This window comes from Leptonychotes weddellii, chromosome 9 (genome assembly GCF_054177405.1).
Source record: "Leptonychotes weddellii isolate Sample4059 chromosome 9, ASM5417740v2, whole genome shotgun sequence".
Classification (NCBI taxonomy): Eukaryota; Metazoa; Chordata; class Mammalia; order Carnivora; family Phocidae; genus Leptonychotes; species Leptonychotes weddellii.
Genome location: NC_138377.1, coordinates 104740 through 124199, shown reverse-complemented (window position 1 = coordinate 124199; position 19460 = coordinate 104740). Strand labels below are relative to the sequence as shown.

At 67.9% G+C, this 19460-nt stretch overlaps 3 protein-coding genes across 5 annotated transcripts in view; all 3 read left to right on the top strand.

Annotated features, from left to right (window-relative positions):
- Nucleotides 1-1039: 1039 nt before the first annotated feature.
- LOC102750894 (cysteine-rich protein 2) lies at nucleotides 1040-6183 on the top strand. 2 transcript variants are annotated; one of them, XM_081829776.1, is made up of 8 exons: nucleotides 1040-1121; nucleotides 4148-4242; nucleotides 4326-4383; nucleotides 4701-4841; nucleotides 4926-4994; nucleotides 5075-5169; nucleotides 5417-5474; nucleotides 5552-6183. In XM_081829776.1, exons 1-8 carry the CDS (start codon nucleotides 1055-1057, stop codon nucleotides 5617-5619), a joined length of 651 nt encoding a protein of 216 aa, XP_081685902.1. In that variant the 5' UTR covers nucleotides 1040-1054; the 3' UTR covers nucleotides 5620-6183. The 2 variants fall into 2 exon arrangements, with proteins under 2 accessions (XP_081685902.1, XP_081685903.1); XM_081829777.1 differs by lacking the exon at nucleotides 1040-1121 and adding an exon at nucleotides 1190-1345.
- A 6680-nt stretch (nucleotides 6184-12863) lies between these two features.
- On the top strand, nucleotides 12864-14629 carry LOC102751197 (cysteine-rich protein 1). Its single transcript, XM_006749952.3, has 5 exons — nucleotides 12864-13141; nucleotides 14034-14128; nucleotides 14202-14259; nucleotides 14339-14385; nucleotides 14502-14629. The coding sequence occupies exons 1-4, from the start codon at nucleotides 13102-13104 to the stop codon at nucleotides 14377-14379; spliced, it is 234 nt and encodes a 77-aa protein (XP_006750015.1). The 5' UTR covers nucleotides 12864-13101; the 3' UTR covers nucleotides 14380-14385; nucleotides 14502-14629.
- Nucleotides 14630-16668: 2039 nt separating this feature from the next.
- Nucleotides 16669-19460, top strand: part of TEDC1 (tubulin epsilon and delta complex 1) — a 10464-nt gene continuing 7672 nt past the window's right edge. Inside the window, exons 1-4 of one of the 2 annotated variants that reach the window (XM_006749954.3) lie at nucleotides 16669-17112; nucleotides 17210-17297; nucleotides 17714-17916; nucleotides 18213-18368. In XM_006749954.3, coding sequence (XP_006750017.1) covers nucleotides 16972-17112; nucleotides 17210-17297; nucleotides 17714-17916; nucleotides 18213-18368 — 588 coding nt within the window. In that variant the 5' untranslated portion in view covers nucleotides 16669-16971. The remainder of the gene's footprint in view (nucleotides 17113-17209; nucleotides 17298-17713; nucleotides 17917-18212; nucleotides 18369-19460) is intronic. The other variant, XM_081829775.1, reaches the window with a different exon arrangement.

Below are 19460 nucleotides of genomic sequence, written 5' to 3'. Positions count from 1 at the left end.
GACTGAGACTCTCACTCCAGTGTGCAAATACACCTGACCCCAGGAGCCTGGCTGGTACATGGGGCAGGGGGAAGGGGTGCTCTGAGGGAGTTGCCCAGACTGGGTGGGGTCTTTTGGGCTTAGGGTTTCTGTCCACTTGCTGGGCTTGAGGCTCAGCTGGGCTGGAGGCAAGGGAAGAGCTTATTGGGAGGCAGAGCCTCAGGGAGGAGAGGAAGGGGTCCTCCTGGATCCCCCACCCCAGGGGTGGTAGGACCAGGTTCTTCGGCCCCGGGATGGAGGCAGGGAGGGGTGGGAGGGGTCAGGAACGCCCTGTTGGGAGGAGGACTGTGCAGCCCGGGAAGGGGGACCCTGAGTGCTGGCAGATGCCTAGCACTGCTGCTTTGGGGCCTGGAGGCGGGAGGTCAGAGGCCCTGGGCCCCGAGCTAGTGGGTCCAGCGGATGGGTGCCCGCGGCGGGAGTCGGGATACGTGGGGAGGGGGGGAGCAGGCAGACGGCAGTACCAGCCCACTGGAGCACAGCGCCTGCACGGCGAGCACGCCCGGGCTCTAACCCCCTTCTCTTCTCCCTTGCCTACCGCCCCTGGGTGGAGAGCTTGGGGACAGTGCCTTCCGCGCCTGCGGCACGCCCAGGTCCCCCTCACGGCCTGGCGCCCTCCCCCTCTCCCGCTTCCAGCAGTTTCTCTCCCGCTGTTTTTGGAAGTGATGGGCGCCCTGCCCTCCACCCACTTAGCCGTCAGCACCATCGACGGTGTCGCGGGGGCGGGCGGCGGGGCAGGACCGGGACCGGGCCAGGTGGCCGCACCCGCCAGGAATCCGGCTCCGATCCCACCGCGCGGCCGTTGCCATAGAAACCGAGCAACAAAGGGACGCGGGGCGGGGTGGGGGAGCGCGCGGCGGGGTAGGTGGGGTCCTCCAGGGGTGGGGACCGGGCCCCGAAGCCCGGCGTCCGTCTGCGTGTCCAGGGGCCGGCCTTCCGGGCCGAGGCCCTTACAGCCAGGAATGCCCCGGAACCGTGGGGGCTGCAGACCCCCGCCTGCCCCGGCTCCGACGCTGCCATGGACACGGGCGAGGCACCGGCGTCGGGGCGCCTGGCAGGTCGGGCCACCCTCGCGGCCCCGGCAGGTGCGCCCCCGCCCCCGCGGCGCCCCCAGCCGGACCCGGGGAGCGGGCTCCTGAGGCCCCGCCCCGGCCGCGGAGCCAATGGGTGCGCGGGCAGCCGGCGGGCGGGGCGGGGCGGCGGCGCGGTGGCGGCGGCGCGGAGACGGGCGCGGGCTGAGGGCGCGGGTCGACGGGCGCACCGACCATGGCCTCCAAGTGTCCCAAGTGCGACAAGACCGTGTACTTCGGTGAGTGCTGGGCCGGGCCAGCGTCCACCGCCCTCCGCCGTCAGCCCCCGGCCGCAGAGCCTCGCGCCCCGCCCCGGGATGCGCGGTCCCGGGATGCGCGGCCCCGAGCACGGCCCGCCGCGCTGCCCACGCGGGTGCGGCCGGAGGGTGGAGCTGGACGAGGTGGGGGCAGCCACGCCCGAACCCCGCCGCGGCCGGTGGGGCCGGGCGGGGGTGCGCGGTCCTCGGGATGAGGCCGGGTCGGGGGTCAGGTTGGGGGTTCGCAGGCGTGGAGCGGGGCGGTGTCGGGCAGGGCGCACTCACGCTGTTGGGAGCCTCCCGTGCGCTCCTGCTTTTCACGGCCCTTCTCCGCGGACACGTGGCGAGGACAGCGTGGCCCGGAGCAGTGACCGCCCCCCCCCAACCTCCAACTCGACCTCTGCCCACACCGGGCCAGGCCAGATATGGGCTCTGTCTGGACTCAGTCCATGCGGGGGCGACCTTGGCCTCTTAACTCCTGCGTGTCCCAACGTGCTCCCTTGCTTGGCGCGAGTTTTCCCCAGGACTTTCTTGTGGGTGGGGTGGGATGACAAGCGGGGCCCCACAAGCGTGAGAGGGCACTGGAGCGAGGTGGCCGAGCGCCCCTGCCTCCTCAAGGTCACAGCAGCCCGGGACTGGAGGGGGCAGCAGGTCTCTGCTGATATGCCCCCTGGGTATGCGGAACCCCAGGCGCTCACCCACTCCCTGGCGCTCGCACCCGGTTGTCTGGCTTACTCAGCCACTCTCTCTTCTCTTGGCTGATCCTTTCCCGACTTTGCCCCCTGATCCTCCCACTAACACCCTCAACAGAGGGACACACAGTGTCAGAAGGGTGGGGGCAGACAGGGGACCCTTCCCTGGTCACTGTGGGAGCAGTGGTCAGGGTCTGGAATGGGGAAAGGCCAAGGTGAAGGAAGCCACTTGGCTTCCCTGCTGACGGGAGGGAGAAGGAGGTGGACGGTTGTTTGCTGTTCCCAGAGGGGAGGGACCGGATTTGGCCTGGAGTGCTTCTGGCCTGGCTGGGAGCCTAGGGGCTTCCGGCTGCCTCCCCAGGAGCTGGCCCAGTCCTCGGTCCCCATCCCAGAGGGGGCTCATCCCTGCAAGGCTCAGGGGAGGGGACAGCGCTAGGGTCCTCCTGCCAGCCCCACTGCCCACGAGTCTGCCCCCAGCCAGGCCAGCTCAGGGCTCTCCAGGGCTGGGGCCCACAGTCCTGTGGACAGCCCGGAAAACGCTTCTGCCTGCTTGGGCGGTAGCTGGCTCCCAGCAGAAAACAAAGGCAGCTCAGACACGGCTGGCTTCTCTGTCCTGGGCAGAAGGCGCTAGCGGAGGGGGGGTGGGGGGGGCTTTGGGCTGGGATCCTGCCCATCCCCCAGTCAGGCACCTCTTCCCCCCACCCCCCAACAGCAGCCAACACCCTTCAGCAGAGTGGAACCTGGGCCAGGACACCCCAGAGTGACCTCAGAATGCCTTGCCTTTGTGTCCTTAACAATGGTGCAGCCCAGTGGGGAACCAGCTCCCTTCTAAGCCGATAGACCCAATCAGTTCTTTCTTCCCAACTGGGCTGGTAATGTGCGGCTGTCTCCCCACCCAGTGGGTCTCAGGGTCCTTCCCCTGCCCCCGCATGGCCGAATGCTAGAGCTGGCCAGTGCAGCAGTCTCTGGCCACCGTGAACTGCAGCTGCCATGGCTACTGCTGGCCAGCAGGAGCCCTGGGGGAGGGTGCGGGGCTGCCAGGGGACCCAAGCCCGCCTCGGACACGGGAGGGGTGGCTGACCAGCCTGTCCCAGCATCCTTGGGTAGAGTGGCCATGGGGATCTAAGCCTGCGCTGCCTCTGGGAAGGGAGTGGGGGGCTGGGTCCTGGAGGCTGGCCCTGGCCTGGCTGGGCCCAGCAGGTTCTGCCAGGGCCGTGGGGAGCCAGCACCCAGGGCCCGGAGCCTGGGCCACCAGCAGCAGCACCCATGGGCCTCTGGGGGCAGGGAGTGAGCTGGCCAGACCCTCCTACCCGCTCTGCCGGGGCCCTTGGGGAAGCCTGGCTTGCAACCTCTCTGTGAGGGGACCAGAAGATATCTGCTGGTCCTTGGCCTCCTCTTGGGGCTCTGCCAGGGTGGCAGGGGCCCAGCCTGCCTGACCTCCTCCTCCCTGATGCTTCTGCTCAGACCCCTTCCCTTCGGAATTCCGGCTTGGCTCCAGCCTTTCTTCCTGCCCTCTCCTCCACCACCCTTTTCCTGCCGTGCTCTCCTGGGGAGGCCCCCCCACACTTCCGTCCTTTAGGAGGTGGCCCAGTAGGCCGGCGGGCGGGGGCGGGGGGGCTGGGGGGTGGTGACTGGGCCCCTAGCAGTTGGAGGCAGTGGGGTGGGGGTTCTCAGGGCTTATCCCGAGGAAACCGGATATAGACAGGTAGGCCTTCTATCCCATGGGGTGGGAGGGGATGGCCCTAGCCCCTCCACAGGGGGCCCCCCATTCCCCTCAGCGGCGGGCTCTGCCAACTCCTTTAGGGCCCAATTAGGAGGGTTCAGGAATCTGCGAGGGAGGGCTAGGTGTGTGAGTGGGAAGCAGGTGTTTGAGGGAGGGCCAGGTGTGATGCCGAGAGGACTAACAGGTGCTCCAGCAGTGATCCTTGGGGTGGGAGGGTGACCTAGACCCAGCAGGAGAGCAGGGACCCTGAGGGGCAGAGGGCGTGTGGTGGGCGCTGGGGGTTCCTGTGTGGGGTGGAAGGAGGAGGGGTGAGGCGGCTGCCACGGGAGGGCTCTGGGCCCTGGCCCTGACTTCCCCTCCTGCCCCCAGCTGAGAAGGTGAGCTCTCTGGGTAAGGATTGGCACAAGTTCTGTCTCAAGTGTGAGCGCTGCAACAAGACGCTGACCCCGGGGGGCCATGCCGAGGTGAGCCCCCTCCCCTGGGGCTGGGGGCGGGGAGCGGGGCTGTGGGCAGGGGGCCAGCCCTCACTCGGTGCTCCTCTGCCCAGCACGACGGGAAGCCGTTCTGCCACAAGCCCTGCTATGCCACGCTCTTCGGACCCAAAGGTGAGCTTGGTCCCCCTCCTCAGCCTGAGAACTGGCACCAGGAGGGCACCAGGAGGGGTGGCCAGCGTGCATCCTGGACCCACACTCCCCCTGCCCGCTCTCGACCCTCCCCCACAATCCTTCCACCCTTGAAATTCTAGCATCCTCCATGCCCTTCCCAGGAATCTACCCGGCCGGCTGGCACCCTCGGGGAGGGGGGTCCTGACCTTATAGAGTGGGCTGTGGAGGGCCCTTCTCTGAGAAGGTGGATGGGGTGTGGGGGCTGGGGGCGGGCGCGGCTGCCCCTCCCCCCCACCACAGCGTCTAGCTCCCCACAGGTGTGAACATCGGAGGCGCGGGCTCCTACATCTATGAGAAGCCCTCCGCCGAAGGACCTCAGGTCACTGGCCCCATCGAGGTGCCTGTGGTCCGGGCCGAGGAGCGCAAGGCCGGCGGTCCGCCCAAGGGGCCCAGCAAAGGTGGGCTGGGCGCGGTGTGGGGGAGGAGGGGCGTCCTGGCGGCCCTGCCCTGACTCGGGCTGCCGCTCGCGGTGTTTCCCCCAGCCTCCAGCGTCACCACGTTCACGGGGGAACCCAACATGTGTCCTCGCTGCAACAAGAGGGTCTACTTTGGTGAGTGACTCCGCCCGCAGCAGCCCCTGGGGGGTCTGCCCGGGAGGGTCCCCAGCTTCACCGTGTCTCCCCCCTCCCAGCCGAGAAGGTGACCTCCCTGGGCAAGGACTGGCACCGCCCGTGCCTGCGCTGTGAGCGCTGTGGGAAGACACTCACTCCAGGCGGGCACGCGGAGGTGAGGGGCGGGAGCGCCCGCGCCCAAGAGGGGTGGTGGGGGCAGGGCTGCGCGCGCGTGCGTGCGTGCGTGCGTGCGTGCGACCCGCGGGTGGGTGCTGCCCCCTGGTGGCCAGAGTGGGGGCCCGCGGGTGCACAGATGCTCCGAGGCCCCTCCCTCTCCACCGGGTGAGTGGACGGGGGGAGGCGGCTGGGGGGGACTGGGGGGGAGGACTGGAGTCCCCGCTCAGTCCCCGTTCTGCCCCTAGCACGATGGCCAGCCCTACTGCCACAAGCCCTGCTATGGAATACTCTTCGGACCCAAGGGTGAGTGTGGCCAGGAGGGCGGGGGTTCGAGCGCCCTGCCCCCACGGCACCCCACCACCTTGCGCCTTTGTCTGCAGGGGTGAACACTGGAGCTGTCGGCAGCTACATCTACGACAGAGACCCAGAGGGCAAAGTTCAGCCCTAGGCCATGGGCCCCTCCGCCCCCTGCTCCGGAGCCCACCGCCTGGCCCCGTGGGGGACAGCAGCTAGCTGCCGCCGTCCTCCCCGGCTCATCCTGCCTTGCAAGCCCAGGGCCTGCGTGTTGTGGGGGAGGAGAGCCCGCCGGGCTGTCTCTAGACCAGGCCTGCCCATCCCCGTTTCTCTGGCCTTTGTACCCCCCCCCCACCCCTTATCCTCTTTTGTGTCCTCATGGCTCTGTGTCCGCATGGACCCATGCGTCCCCGTGTGTCCCTTGTGTCCCTTGTGTGTCTCCGTGGCCCTGGGTGGGTCTCTCTGAGGCCGCCATCCCACTCTCCCCTCCTGCTGCCCCAGGCCTGCCCCACAGTGTTCTTTCTGCTTCCCCTGCCCGTGACGGCCACAGCCACGCTCTTCACGGTGTTGCTCGGGCGGACCGAGGGCATCCCTGCCAGGAGCCCGCCGCCCACGTCCCACACCCACCCTGCCTTGCAAGCGCTTGTCTGACACCCTCACGTGGCTCACACTAACCTGCTGAGACTGTCAATAAAGGGTTCGAGGATTGGGGGGCCGAGCGCTGTGTCTCTGGTGGGGTGGATGTGAATCCGGGACAGCATCCCTTGCGCCATCCCCAGATGCTCCTGACACCTGGTGGGGGTGGGGTCCTGTTCCCAAGGTGGGTGGGGGTGGGTGGGAGGCAGGGAAGCTCTGGTTTGGGCTGTGGCCCCAACACTGCATTGGGACAGGCAGCTGAGACAGGGACCAGGCCACGTAGAGGTGGGAGCTTGGCAAGCGCTCTGGGCTCGGGGTCCTGGTCCCCAGAACTGCCAGGAGACGCCTGGATCCATCAGAGACCCACGGCGAGGGAGGGGTCAGCCTCGGGAAAGAGCCCAGGGCCTGGCACGTGGGGGACGGGGCAGGGGGCCAGAGGAGGGGTCCTCTTCGGGAGTGCAGGGAGCTGGGCAGGGTGGGCAGGGGCAAGGACTGAGCCTGGAAGTGCAGTGGGCTCGGGTGGGGGAGGGGAGCGGCCAGATGAGACTGGTCTTGCTTAGCACTAGTGGGGGCCAAGGGGCAGAACGCCGGCAGCTGAGGGCCAGGACGTGAGGCTCGAGCCCCCTGTTCAGGTGCTCCCGCCCAACCAGTGTCCCTGTGTCTGGGTCTGCAGTGATAACGGAGTCACCCCCAGCCTCCCCAGGCAGTCCCGGCTCTGCCCTTTGATCCAGGACCCCTTGGCAACTGCCAGGAGCCCCTCCTCACGGTCTGTTCCCTTTATCTGCCGCTCCTGGACAGCCCACCAGAGGGCGTAGCTTCTCTTCCACTCCGGGCGCTGGGGCAGAAACCAGGCGGACCCGCCCTGGCCCTTCCGGGCCCATGTACCCTGCTCCCCAGGACCAGCTACCCGTGCCCCAGCCTGGCACAGGCCCCTCCCTGGCCCACCCTCCAGTCCCCTGGCTCAGACCTAGCTGAGCTGATTGCGGTTCGCATTGTCCTGCGAACAGCCATCCGTGTCCCTGGGGCGGATCGGCTGGCTCCAGGTCGCCTTCCTCCTAGGCAGTCCAGTCCAGGTGCCCACTGTGGGCAGAGTGTCTCCTCCCACCTGGCCAGCCTGGGAATGCAGCCAGAATGTGCTGGGCAAGTGGCCTGCGGTGTGTGTGGGGGGGGACACTGGAGCAGGTACCCCAGGGGCAGCCAGCGTCCACCCCAGGCAGGTACGGGCACTTGGTGCAAGCTCAGCTGAAGGCCGCCGCCTCCGGCCAGGCCTGACTCCCTGGTCGGGGGGACACCTGGGGGAGATTCCAGACTTCCTGAGCACAGGCTGCCCGCCCTCGCTGCGGTGTTGGACGGGAAATTCCTGCCCCCTGCCGCGTGGGGAGCTGCTAAGGGCACAGCTCGGGCCCTCCCTCGGGAGCCTCCAGTGGAAACTATGTGGGGAGGAGACGTGGTAGGCAGCGCGCCCTTTCTCCAAAGCCGGAGCGACCGCGGCCTCTTGTGGGTGAAATCCCGCTTGGCAGCGCGGGGGTGAGGGGCAGGGATCGCCTCAGGGAGGACGAGCCCCGGCCCCGCCCGGGACACAGTGCGCCCCCGCCTCCGGGGCTGGCGGGGGAAGGCGCGTCCCATTTCCTGCGGGCCGAGGATGACGCGCCGCCTTGTTTGTTTCCCAGCGGTTGTCATGGAAACCGGGGCGGTGCCGCTCCCCTGGGTCCGGCGCGCGTCGCTAGGCGTGTGGGTGGGACAGCGCGTGCCCCTGCGCTGCCGCGGCCTCCTCGGCGGCACCGGCTCCAGGACGCCCCGACAAGTCCGGTGCCTCCTCCGACGCCCGCAGCCCCCGACGCTCCGGCAAGATGCAGGGGTCGCGGGAATGGGCCTGTGTGCTCGGGCGCGCGCCTCGCCGCTGCCCCTCGCCCGGCCTCCACCTCCACCCCTCCATTCCGTGCCACCCAGTGAGGCGGCCCTGAAATGCCATCTAACAGCCTCCTTCCCCGTCCAGAAGCCCAGGGCTGCTCATGGCGCCCAGGCCTGCTTCACCGACCTGCTCCCCAGCTGAACCCCACCTCCCACCAGTCCAGGCTTCTAGAGCCTGGGAAAGCCCGGCACCTTCAAGGTGGTGTGCCTTCCACCTCTGACCTGGGCCAGGGTGGCCCTGGCTGGTGTCCCCAGTTGCTGTGGGGCCTGCTCTGCCTGCACCTCCCTCTGCCCCCACTTCCCTGAGGTCCAGATCCCAGATTCCTGGGTCCTGGACTCCCAGCCTGGCTCCCTCCAGGCCCTGTCCAGGTTCCCCTGGGTCAGTGACCCCCAGCATCAGCCCTCGGCATCCCTTCCCCAGCTGGACGCTCCCTGAGGACCCCACCCAGTTCAGGCTAGCCCCTCTGAATTTCTTTAGGACTGATGGAGGGGGGCAGGACTGCTTCCTGTCCCTGGTTCTAAGCACCAGCTCACCGGCCACCGGCTGTGGTCCCGGGGGCTGAGTGTCAAGGAATCAGTGGACTGCTGGGGGCTGGGCCAGGTGAAGACTGGCATGGGACCGGGACAACCAGGTGCAGGCAGCCCGTTTTCCCAGGGCTTGGCTGGCTTCCCGGAGTGGGGGGAGGGGGCTCGGGGCCCATGAAAAGGCTCAGCTGCTGGGCTGGTGAGGCCAGAATTTGAGGCAGTTCTGTATGGGCTTTGGCTCCAGGACATAGATTCTTGGAACAAGGCTCAGCCTTCAGGGAGAGGAGGGGTCACCCTATCTGGCTGGACTGTGGACCCCAGGCAGGGCTGCTGGAGGGAGCGCAAGGTTGTGTCTGCAAGCCACTCCTGCTTCCAAGAGGGCACTGCCCTCTCACCTGTTCTGGGTGAGGCCCAGATGGACAGGAGCAGAGTCCTTCTGGGCAAGTGCAGCATCTGAGGGGGCAAAGAGGGGCCGTCCAGGGCCCAGCAGACCCACTCTGGGGCAGAACCTCAGAGCAGACAGGGGGTCCCGGGGGACAAGCGGCTGAAAATAGGCCCTGGGAATGTCTGAGTGTCCATGACTCAGCTGAGCCTGGGGGACAGGCAGGGGGTGGACACTGGAGAGGGAGCCCAGCAGTTGCCCCGGGGCATTTGGCCATTCAGCCTTAGGAGGGAACAACCTTACACCTGTCCACATCCCTGCTTGTCCACATTGAGGAAGGGGCCTGGAGGCCGGGGCACTGGGTGGGGGCTTGGAGGATGGTGGAGGAGGCCAGACCACAGAGGGAGGGAGTGCAGGAGGGGCTGTCCAGCTCCAGCAGCAGAATTTTACCAGTGGCAGTGGGTGGCCGGCCCCACGGGTGGATTCCTCAGTGGTCACTGGGGTCCGGCCCTGCCTTCACTGGTTCTCTCAGGTGCCTGGAGCCCAAGCACTGCTGGGGAGCTGCTTCTGGGCCCTCTCCGCAATTGTCCTGCAGGGCAGGTCCCTCCTGGTTGCCATCTGGGTCCCCGGCCAGGCCTGGGCAGTACATGGACAGGCAAGGGCATGGGGGTGTGCAGAGGGAAGGGTGAGCAGACAGAGGTGGCCTCAGTTGGTGTACCCAGAACCCCACCGCTGCCTTCCCCAGGTCTCGGGGTCCTGGGGTGCCCTCGTGCTGTCCTGGTGCCAGGCGGGGCCTTCTGGGCACAGAGGCAGCCTGGGGCAAGCAGCTGAGTTGCTCGGCGTCTCCGTCCTGGCCACTTTGTCCCTCAGGCCCCAGACACAGCCCCTGTGCGGGCTGGTTGCACTGGGGGGCGGGGGGGAGGGTACGTTAGGAGGCTCACTGTGTCCTCCATTTGTTCAGGGAACAAAGGCCAATCGCACCCCCAGAAGAGTGGGGCGAGGGGTGGAAGTCTGGGCAGGGTAGATTTAGGTCTTGAACTGGCCTGGGGGTTCTAAAGTTGACCTCAGTCAGTCCTCCCCCACAGGTGCATCCAAGCCAGGTGAGCTGATGGGAGTAGGAGGCCTTGCACGTGGTGGGGCCCAGGTCTCCAGGGAGGCTGTCAGGGCCCCGACTGGTACCCAGCCAAGCCTGAGATGGGGGTGCGCCTGGACATAGAGTCGGGGGGGGTGATGGGGCTGCCGCTGCTGAGGGGTTCCCATCCTCACAGGCAGGCAAGATGGGTGGGGAGCTTGGGGGGATTGGAGGAGCATGCCAGTCTGTGGCTGACGATTTGGGAGGGTTGCAGCGAGTGTGAGTGTGTGTGTGCGTGAGAGTGTGTCTGAGTGTCTGGAACAACTGTGCTGTGTACCAACCAGAGGGCCAGTCACATGGCCCTTGGCCCCCTTTGGCATCCACCCCTCACTCTGCAGCCCTGTGACCATGGCAACGGGAAATAACAACAAGGAAAGCTGGCAAGAACCTCATCACCCCAGTTTTCAAAGGGGGGGGCTCCCCCATGGTGGGCGGGGTTGCGGTCACAGTGACGGGGGGCATCCCTGGGACGGGGTGGGTGGAGAAGCGGACAGGGCTGGCCCACGGCCCCACCTGCCTGGAGCCTGCGGGTGGGCTGGGGGTGAGGGCTGGGCGGGGAAACATGGCAAGGCAGCTGGGATACCCAGACAGACGCACTCATACACAGCCGTGTCCGCGGACAGCAGGACACATGCGGGCACAGCCAGCACCCTGTGCGTGGTCCAGCATCCTGCCAGAGGTGGAGGCAGCCCTGCCCTGGAGCCCAGGCCTCTGCCCAGCGCACCCCTGCAGGGCAGCCTTCTCAGGAAGCTGCAAGGGGGTACGTGTGACCAGTGTGGCCGGAGCCCCCTGATCCACTGTGACAGAAGCCCACCCCCACCCCTGCCTCACCAGTGGTCTTGGGCCTAGGGCCCTTGTCGTCCTGCTGCCGCCCCTGCCTCTCTGGCCTGTCTACATTTCTGTCCCCTGCTGTGTCCGTGCTTCTGTGAGTCCCTCTGCCTCGCCTTCCACTCTCCTGTTCTTGACCAGCTCTGCCTCTCTCCAGATCTGGAGCCAGGAGATGAGGGAAGTCAGGACCCACCTCAGTTACCCCCACCAGTCTGCAGCAGCATCGGGCGCAGGCCAGGGAGACACCGAGGGACTGGCGGGGGCGGTGGGGGAGGCTGGGCTGGTGGTCTTACCTGCAGAACCCATGGCTGAGGTCCAGCGCCGGGCACAGACATGACAGTGTCGAGGCTTCAAGGCTGGAGCAGGCCAGTGTCCATGGGGGGGAGTCTGGGGTTCCACCGTGCACGGGGTGCACCCCCCCACTCCTGAGGGCAATGGGCAGCCAGCCACTGAGGGTTTCTGGGATGCGGTGCGAGCCTTGCAGACCCCAGGGCTTGCCGAGTCCAGCTGGGGGCAGAGCTGTGGCCTCAGAAAGGGGGTCCCAGGGAGCAGGGGGCGACTGGAGGGAAGCGTGAGGAGCAGGACATGAGGGTGTGGGGTCTGGTGTGCCATCCTCACAGGGGGTTTGGCCCTTAAACCCCGGGGGCTGCCACCCTCACCCCAAGCCAGGCCCCACTGGGGTGTGGGGGATGGGGGCACCCATGGTTTCCCTCCCCTCTCCCAGTGCCAGGCAAGAGGCCTATGGGGGGTAGGTGGGCTTTAGGGAGGGTGAGATTGGAAGCACTGGGTGCTGTCAGGGCTGAGTGCCTTTGTGGGGAGGCCAGGAGCCCCTGGGTCCTGTTAGAGGATGGTCTCCAGCACCTTCCATGAAGATGGGGCCTGGAGAGGCTCTGAGACGTCTTGTTTTGAGAGATGGGTGTGTCATGGGGAGATGAGGAGGATGGTAGCTGAAGGGAGGGACCGGGACAAAGGGGAGGAAGGGGAGGAGGAGCAGATTCTCTGGGGCCTGGACTGGAAGAGAAGCGGAGTAGGCGCCCAGGAGCCAAGAAACTGGGTGTGGGCCTCTGAGCCGGGAGGTGAAGAGTCCTCAGAGAGGGGGGATGGCCCCTCCCCAGCGGAGGGGGAGAAGGTGGACTGGCTGCCAGTGACCAGGAGGGAGGACGGTTCGGAGAAGCAATGCCCTACTCCACCCACCCAGGCCTGGGCTAAAAGGAGGGTGGGAGACCCCACCGGGCCCCTGGGCCCTCTCCACTTCCGGGGTGGGTGGAGTCGGACTGTCTCCACCTGTCACCAGCCCCCACTTGCCCTAGGCGGTGGACAGGAACCACTCCCGCCGTGCCCCCTGGGGCGCTTCCCGCAGAGATAAGGAGTCCTCCCTACACGAGATGCCCTGGACGTGGCCGCGTCCACCATCCCCGGCAAAGCCCCCCGCCCCCGCACGGATCGCTGTTACCGCGGAGGGAGGGGACGCCCCGTCTCGGAGTCCCCTCTTCTAAATTCCCCGGGCTGCTGTCCAATGGTCTTCCCAGGCAGCGGCGGGGGTGGGGAGCTCGAAGAGCCCGGTTTGTCCCGTGGGGATGGGGAACTGGGGAGCGGCGGGCCTCCTGGCTCCGCGTGTGCTTAAGGCCGGCGGGGAGTTTTGGGGCGCTACCAGGCTGAGACGTCCCTGGTAATTTGTCCCCAACTCTCTGTCTGGGACGGGGTCGGGTCAAAGTGTGTGGGGAGAAGTTCGCCAACGCTGGTTTGCATCTATTTGCATTTCAGCGGTGACTCGCCCCCTCCTTGGCTCCCAAATAACTGGGGGCTCGGGCACGTGCCGGCGGGCTGGGGCTAGGGCTGGGGAGCCCCTTCCCTAGATCCTGGACCTTAGGCGAGTGGCGGGGCTGCAGCCCCCGGAGGAGCCCCGCCCCTTCAGTGCATCCCCACGGATCCCGCGCGCTCCCTGGACACGCCCCCCGATCCCACCCCACCCCCGCTCGGTAGTCGGCTAGGCCCGGGTGCAGCCCGAAGGTGGGGGTGGACCAGAGGACCTTTCTTAGCTGATTGGCCTGGAACCCAGGTCCTTGGGTCCAGATCTCGGACTCAGGGGGCGGGTCTCGAAGGGCGGGTCTCAAAGGGGCGGGGTCTTGGGGTCCCTGAAAGGCGCGCACCCCGCCGGACCCACCCAGTCCAGCTCTCCTGTCTGTTCCTGCGCAGACGTTCCCGCCGGACCTCCAGCCGCCATGCCTAAGTGCCCCAAGTGCGACAAGGAGGTGTACTTTGGTGAGCGCTCCCCGCCTACCCCAGCTCACCCCCCACGGCCGGGAGCGCGCCGCCCCGCGCCGCCCCCACTAGGAAGCGCGGCCCAGGGACGACCCGGCCGGGCCCCTCCGGAGGGCCGGGCGCGCCGGGGGACCCTGGGGCTGCGTGCCGGGAGCCGACACTTCAGCCCTGCCGGCCACCGCCTGGGTGTGCGGGTCAGGACCCCGGCGTCGGATGGCCCTCTGTCTCTGCTGATTCGGTGTCTCCGCCCCGCTGTCTCTTCCTCTCGGTCCCGCTGGGTCTCGCCTTGTCTGGGTGCCCCCTTCTCTGGGTCTCCCGGTCGCTGGGACTCCCCAGCTCTCCCGTCCCCCCTCGGCGTGCCCCGGGCGGGGACCGCGCGGCAGAGGGAGAAACGCTGCGTTCTAGCCGCCCCTCCCACCGCTAAGTAGAACCAGACGCGGAAACCGGCGCCCGGGGCGCGATCCCGGGAGCGCTGAGAACCGGGTGCAGCCTCCCTGTCCCGCGCCCCGGGGCCCACCCAGGGGAGAGGCGGGAGGAAGTGGGAAGTGTCTCTCCCACCTTCGCCCCTGAGAAGGGCGCCCTGCACTCCCCACCCCCTACACCGCGGCGGGTCACCCAGGCCCCCACCCCTGGCCCCCGAGGCCTTCTCCTGCAGTACCACCCAGCTCCCCCTCCCGTTTGTTTGGCGGGATTGGCCTAGGGGACTGGAGGTGCCCCTCCCTACTGACGGGGCACAAGGCTGAGACCCGGGGTGGGCCACCAGGCGGGCGTGGGTGAGACCAAGGGCAGAGGCAACTGGAGAAGGCTGGTGTGTGAGTAGGTGGGTGTGCCCTGGGACCCCAGAGCAGGGTCTCATACTGGGGGGCGGGGGTTGCTGTCTGTGCCCCTGCAGCTGAGCGGGTGACCTCTCTGGGGAAGGACTGGCATCGGCCTTGCCTGAAGTGTGAGAAATGTGGGAAGACGCTCACGTCAGGGGGCCACGCGGAGGTAGGTGGGGCCTGGAGGGCAGCAGGGGCGCAGGGTTAGGGCGGACAGCCCCTCATGGCCCTTCTCTCTGCAGCATGAAGGCAAGCCTTACTGCAACCACCCCTGCTATGCCTCCATGTTCGGGCCTAAAGGTATGCTTCCCCGGCCCCTGCCCTGGCCCCCCACCCAGCCCCTGGCCACTCCTAACCTGCCTACTCGTTTTGTCTGCAGGCTTTGGGCGGGGTGGAGCTGAGAGTCACACTTTCAAATAAACCCAGGTACATTTCCCCCAGCCCAGACCATCAGGCCTTTGGGATGGTCCCCCCACGCCTGAGTGCAGTCTGACTGCTCACTGGGCCGGCACTCACCTCTGTCTCTGTCTCTCTCTGCGCAGGTCATGGAAACGCTGTCCCTGGCTGCCCACCGGGCCACTGCCTTTCCAGGCTGATTGCAGGCCTTATCCCCAGGCACCCGGCGACCCCTGTCGACTCCCATGCCCTCAATAAAGCTGAACACTCAGAATCCCTGCCCGCGTGTGCGGAGGTGGGGGGCAGGGGGGTGTGTCTTGACAGGGGGGATGATGGCGGGGAGCTGCAGCTGGCCGCTCTGTCTCCAAGCCCTGCCAGGGCCACTGGCTCTTCCTGCTGCAGCCGGCCTTGCTGCCCATCGCCCTGGCCGGGTGCTGTGCTGGGGGCCACCTCAGGCTGAAGCTTCCTGTACAAGGCAGGCAGCTGGCCACCCTGGAAGGCCCCATGTGGCTCAGCTCTCCAGTGCCCAGCCCCGCCAATGCCCCAGCCCTCCAGAGGTTCTGGGATGGGCCCAAGGGAGGGTCAACAGGTCAGCGGGAACATGAGGCCTAAGAGTCAGTGGGTGGTGGCCACGGGGTGAATTAGCTGTGCTCACCCTGGTTCCGTTTTTGAGCTCTGGGGGAGTTGTGGTGGGGAGTCCTTGCCTGCTCTCTCCACTTCCTGCCCCACCCTGTCCCCATTACCCACCGGCCTTGATGGACCAGGCCAGCCACGTTCCTACTGGAGCATGCACTTGGACACCCCGCCTTCCTCCCCACCCCAGTACTGAGTGGCCAGCCACTAAATGGAGAATTGGAGGACTGGCTGGGCCCTGCATAGTTGGGGGCTTTCTGGAAACTTCCATGTCAATTCTGGCAGCACCTGCAGACTGGGCCTCACTCAGTGAGGGCCTCCCCATTCCCTCCCCTGGCCACTCAGACTCCAGCCCTGGCAGAGGGCCACCCCTCCCAGGCCTCGGCCCTGCTGCAGGCCTGAGCTGGACAGTCTGTTGAGGGGTCTCAAGGGCCACCTGTAGGGTGGGGCTAGGTTACTGGCTGACTTACAGAACTCCAAGAGGTGGGAGCCAGAGTTCATCTGCAGGGACCGGGTGGGAAGGAACAGATGGTGCTAAGGTGAGGCAGGGTTTCTCAGTGGACAGTGGGAGGGTGGGGGCTGGGGGCTTGGAGATTCAGCGGGGTGTTGTGCCAGAGTGAGGAGTCGGGGTACACAGGGAAGAGCAGCGCTGAACGAGGTCGTAGAGGCTCCCGCCTCCTACCGGTTCTGGGGCTGGGCTCTGGTGTAGCTCGCAGCTAGGTGGGGCAGATGCAGGACGAGTGCTGAGATCTGACGCCTGCGGGCAGAGGGGGTCAGGACGCAGGTGGAGAAAAGCGCTTCTGATGGAGGGCCCAGAGAGAAGGGCCGGTGGGCTGGGCGGGTGGGTCAAGAATGTGGTCTTTACTCTGAAGGCCGCAGGGCGCTCCACCTGGCGTCCGCAGAGTGGCCTGCGGAGACCCGACCGGGCCGAGCTGAAGGGGGCCGAAGGTGGGGGCGGGGGCGGGGCCTCCTGGGAGGTGGCGGTAGTAGTCGGCAGTGCCCGAGAGGGAAGCGGGCGAAGGTGAGGACCGGGGCGGGGGGGGGGCCGCCGGGACCCGCCCGGACGCACTTCCTGCGGGCGTGGCCGCGGCCGGCGGGTGGAGGGGTGCGTGGGCAGGGCTGGCGGGGAGGGCTGGTGGCTCGGTCCCTTCCACCGCTTCGGGGAGGTGTAATTTACACGCCACACATTCAGAATTCTCCCGTGCGGTTCGCCGGCTTCAACCAATGCGCAGGGCTCTGCAGCCCGTCCCTGGTGCCCGAGCGCCGTCCGTGCGGGCCATCTCGCGCGCGCACCGTAGACACACGGCCGCGCTGCGCGCCCGGCTTCCTTCACGCGCCGGGACGTCCGTGCGCACTGCCGGGCTCTGAGACCGCCGCCGCCAGACTGCTCTGCCAGTGGCCGCGCCGAGGTGGCTGCGGAAGGAGCGGCTCAGCGTGCAGCTCAGCCAGGCCGGGGGGCCCGCGCCGGAGTCCGGGTGTGGGCTTGGGGTGCGGAGGGGGCCGCCCGCACCCCGCGGGAGCCCCTGGCGCGCCGGCCGGGCCGGGCTTCGCGGAGGCCGAGGGGCTCCCGCGCGGGTCGGTGGCGCCCGGCTGCGCTGCGCTCCCGGCCGCAGGGGGCGCCCGGGGCGGGGCCGCGGGCACGCCGGCGGTTCCTAGGCTGCCTTTTGGCGCAAGGTTGGCTGAGGCGCTGATTGGTGGGGTCTGAGCTAGGCGGGTGTCGGGTTTTGACGCGATTGGGCCGCAAGGGCGGACCCCGCGGAGCTATCGACGCCAATTGGCCCCTGCCGCACAGGAAATGCCTCCGCAGTGGACAGAACAGACTGCACTCAAAGGTCTGGGCACCGCTCATTGGGCCGGCGCTGGAGGCGTGCCCCCGCCCGCTCGGTGACTGGGCGACGGCCCAGTAGGGACGGCACCTGCGCGGTGATTGGACGCCGGGAGTTCCCGGCGGCCGCGGCGCGCGATCCGAGGGAAGCCGGCCGCATGGGGCGGCGGCGGCCCCGGGGGCCCCGGGGAGACACGGTCGGGGCCCTGCCCGAGGCCATCGCCGCGCTGAGTCAGACGCTGCCCGCCGGGCCCAGCCCCGAGATCTTCCGCCGCGCCAAGTTCGACCGTCCGGAGGCGGTGAGGCCCGCGGGGCAGGCGGCGGGGTCCGGCGGGGGCCCGGGCGGACGCAGGGAGGCGGCTGGCCCCGCTGAATGCCGCTCTTTGATCCCTCCAGGCCCCGGCGCTCTGGCAGCTGCTCTTCCGCGTGCTCTCGCCGCTGCCCCGAGACGGCGCCTCGGCCTCCCCGGCCTCCCCGGCCCTGGGTAAGCCCCACCTTCCCCGTAAGGCCCGCCCGCTCACCGTGAGGTCCACCTGCTCACGCAAGCCCCGCCCCCGGTTAGCCCACCCGCCCCCATTAGCCGCGCCCCAACATTAAGTCACGCCCCCGCGGGCTCCGGCTCTGTCCACTCACAGACCCTGTGGCTGGGTCCGCCTCCTGTAAAGCTCCAGCCCGGTTAGTCCCGCCTCCCTGGTAAGAACCCGCCCCTGCGGACCTTGGCCCCGCCCACTCCACCTCCTCGGGCAAAGCCCCGCCCACCGTATAAGCCCCGCTCCCATTAGCCCTGGCCCCCTCCTCCTGAGTCCCGATTGTTCCCTCCAAACCTGGCTTCTGCTTGGGAGTCATGCGGGGTCTCTCCCAGTGGGCGGCCCCCTGAGCAGGCGGTCTCCCCATCCCCAGAGGCCCAAGTTCACCTGGTGAAGTCGGCGCTGCGCTCCCAGGGCTACCCCAGGAGGGCGCTGGCGCAGCTCCCCGAGGACGGCTCCCAGGGCAGCCGCGAGCTTCTGCTGGCCCTGGCCTGGCTCCTGGCCCGCGGGCCCCTGCTCGAGCAGCTGCTGGCCCAGACGCGCGTGCGGCTGGGCGACGAGATACCCCTGTGCGAGGTGCGTATGCTGTGAGGGGGCGTGGGACTAGTCCTGGCGGGGAGCCTGGGTTCAGCCTGGGCCAGCCCTCAGGGCAGCCCTGTGGGGGTCGGCATTGCCATCCCCCTGCTCCCGCCTTCTTCCTGCCCCTCCTTTCGGGCAGGGTGGGGTGTGTGCTCACAGGGTGTGGCCCCCAAGTCTCCTCTTGGCACCCCTGGGGGCCCTCGGCTCTCCCTCCAGGAGCCTCTTTTCTCTGTCTCCCTTGGGGTCTCCGCAGAGGATATGGGAACAGGGTGTGACCCTTGTGCCCTCTCCAGTGTGAAGCCCTGGCCAGTGCTGGCCCACTCCCGCCCCGCCGGGAAGCAGATGGGCCTGTGGACATACGCCACTTGCAGTGGCTGATGGGAAAGCTACGGTTCCAGTGGCGAAACCTGATCACCAGTCAGCAGGAGCAGTGTGCCCTCCTGGGAAAGGTATTGTCACCTGAGGATTGTCCACCCACGAGCACTTACTCTCCGTGCTACAGGCTGTCGGCTCCCTCTCCCTCTGCCTGAGGCCTGGATGGACCCAGAAGTCATCAGAGGCCTCAGGCTCTGTCTCTGAGCAGAAATGGGCTCTGGGCCCTGGGGGAGCCGCTGTTGCCGGGGCCTGTTTCCGGGAGGAAGGTGCCCCTTCCTTCTGCCACATCCTGGGTGTAGGCTGATGGGAGTGGGCAGCTTCTGTAGGGTTCCTGAGGGCTGGGAAGCTCAGCTGTGGGGGCACAGCTCTCTCTTACAGATCTAGTGCGAAGTCTAGGCCGAGAGGTGCTGGACAGGGAGGCTGGGACCCCCACCAGCATAGGGCTCCTCAGTGCTGGGCCCCCCCACGCTGCACCCCTGCACCTGTGCACCCTGCATCTCTGCACCTCTGCACCCCGCATGTATGTACCTCTGCACCCTGCACCCTTGCACCTCTGCACTCTGCACCTGTGCACCCCTGCACCCTGCACCTGTGCACCCCTGAACCCTGCACCCTGCACCTCTGCACTCTGCACCTCTGCACCCTGCACCCCTGCACCTGTGCACCTGTGCACTCTGCACCTCTGCACCACTGCACCCCTGCACCTCTGCACCCCTGCACCTGTGCACCTCTGCACCCCTGCAGCCCTGCACCCGTGCACCTCTGCACCCAGCACCTCTGCACTCTGCACCTGTGTACCCTGCACCTCTGCACCCTGCACCCCTGCATCTCTGCACCCTGCACCCCTGCACCTGTGCACCTCTGCACTCTGCACCCCTGCACCTCTGTACCTCTGCACTCTGCACCTGTGCACATCTGCACCCCTCAACCCTGCACCCCTGTACCTCTGCACCCCTGCACCTCTGTACCCTGCACCTCTGCACCCTGCACCCCTCCACCTGTGCATCCTGCACCCTTGAACCTCTGCACCCTGCACCTCTGCACCCTGCACCCCTGCACCCGTGCACCTCTGCACTCTGCACCCCTGCACCTGTGCACCTGTGCACCCAGCACCTCTGCACCCCTGCACCCCTGCACCTGTGCACCTCTGCACTCTGCACCTGTGC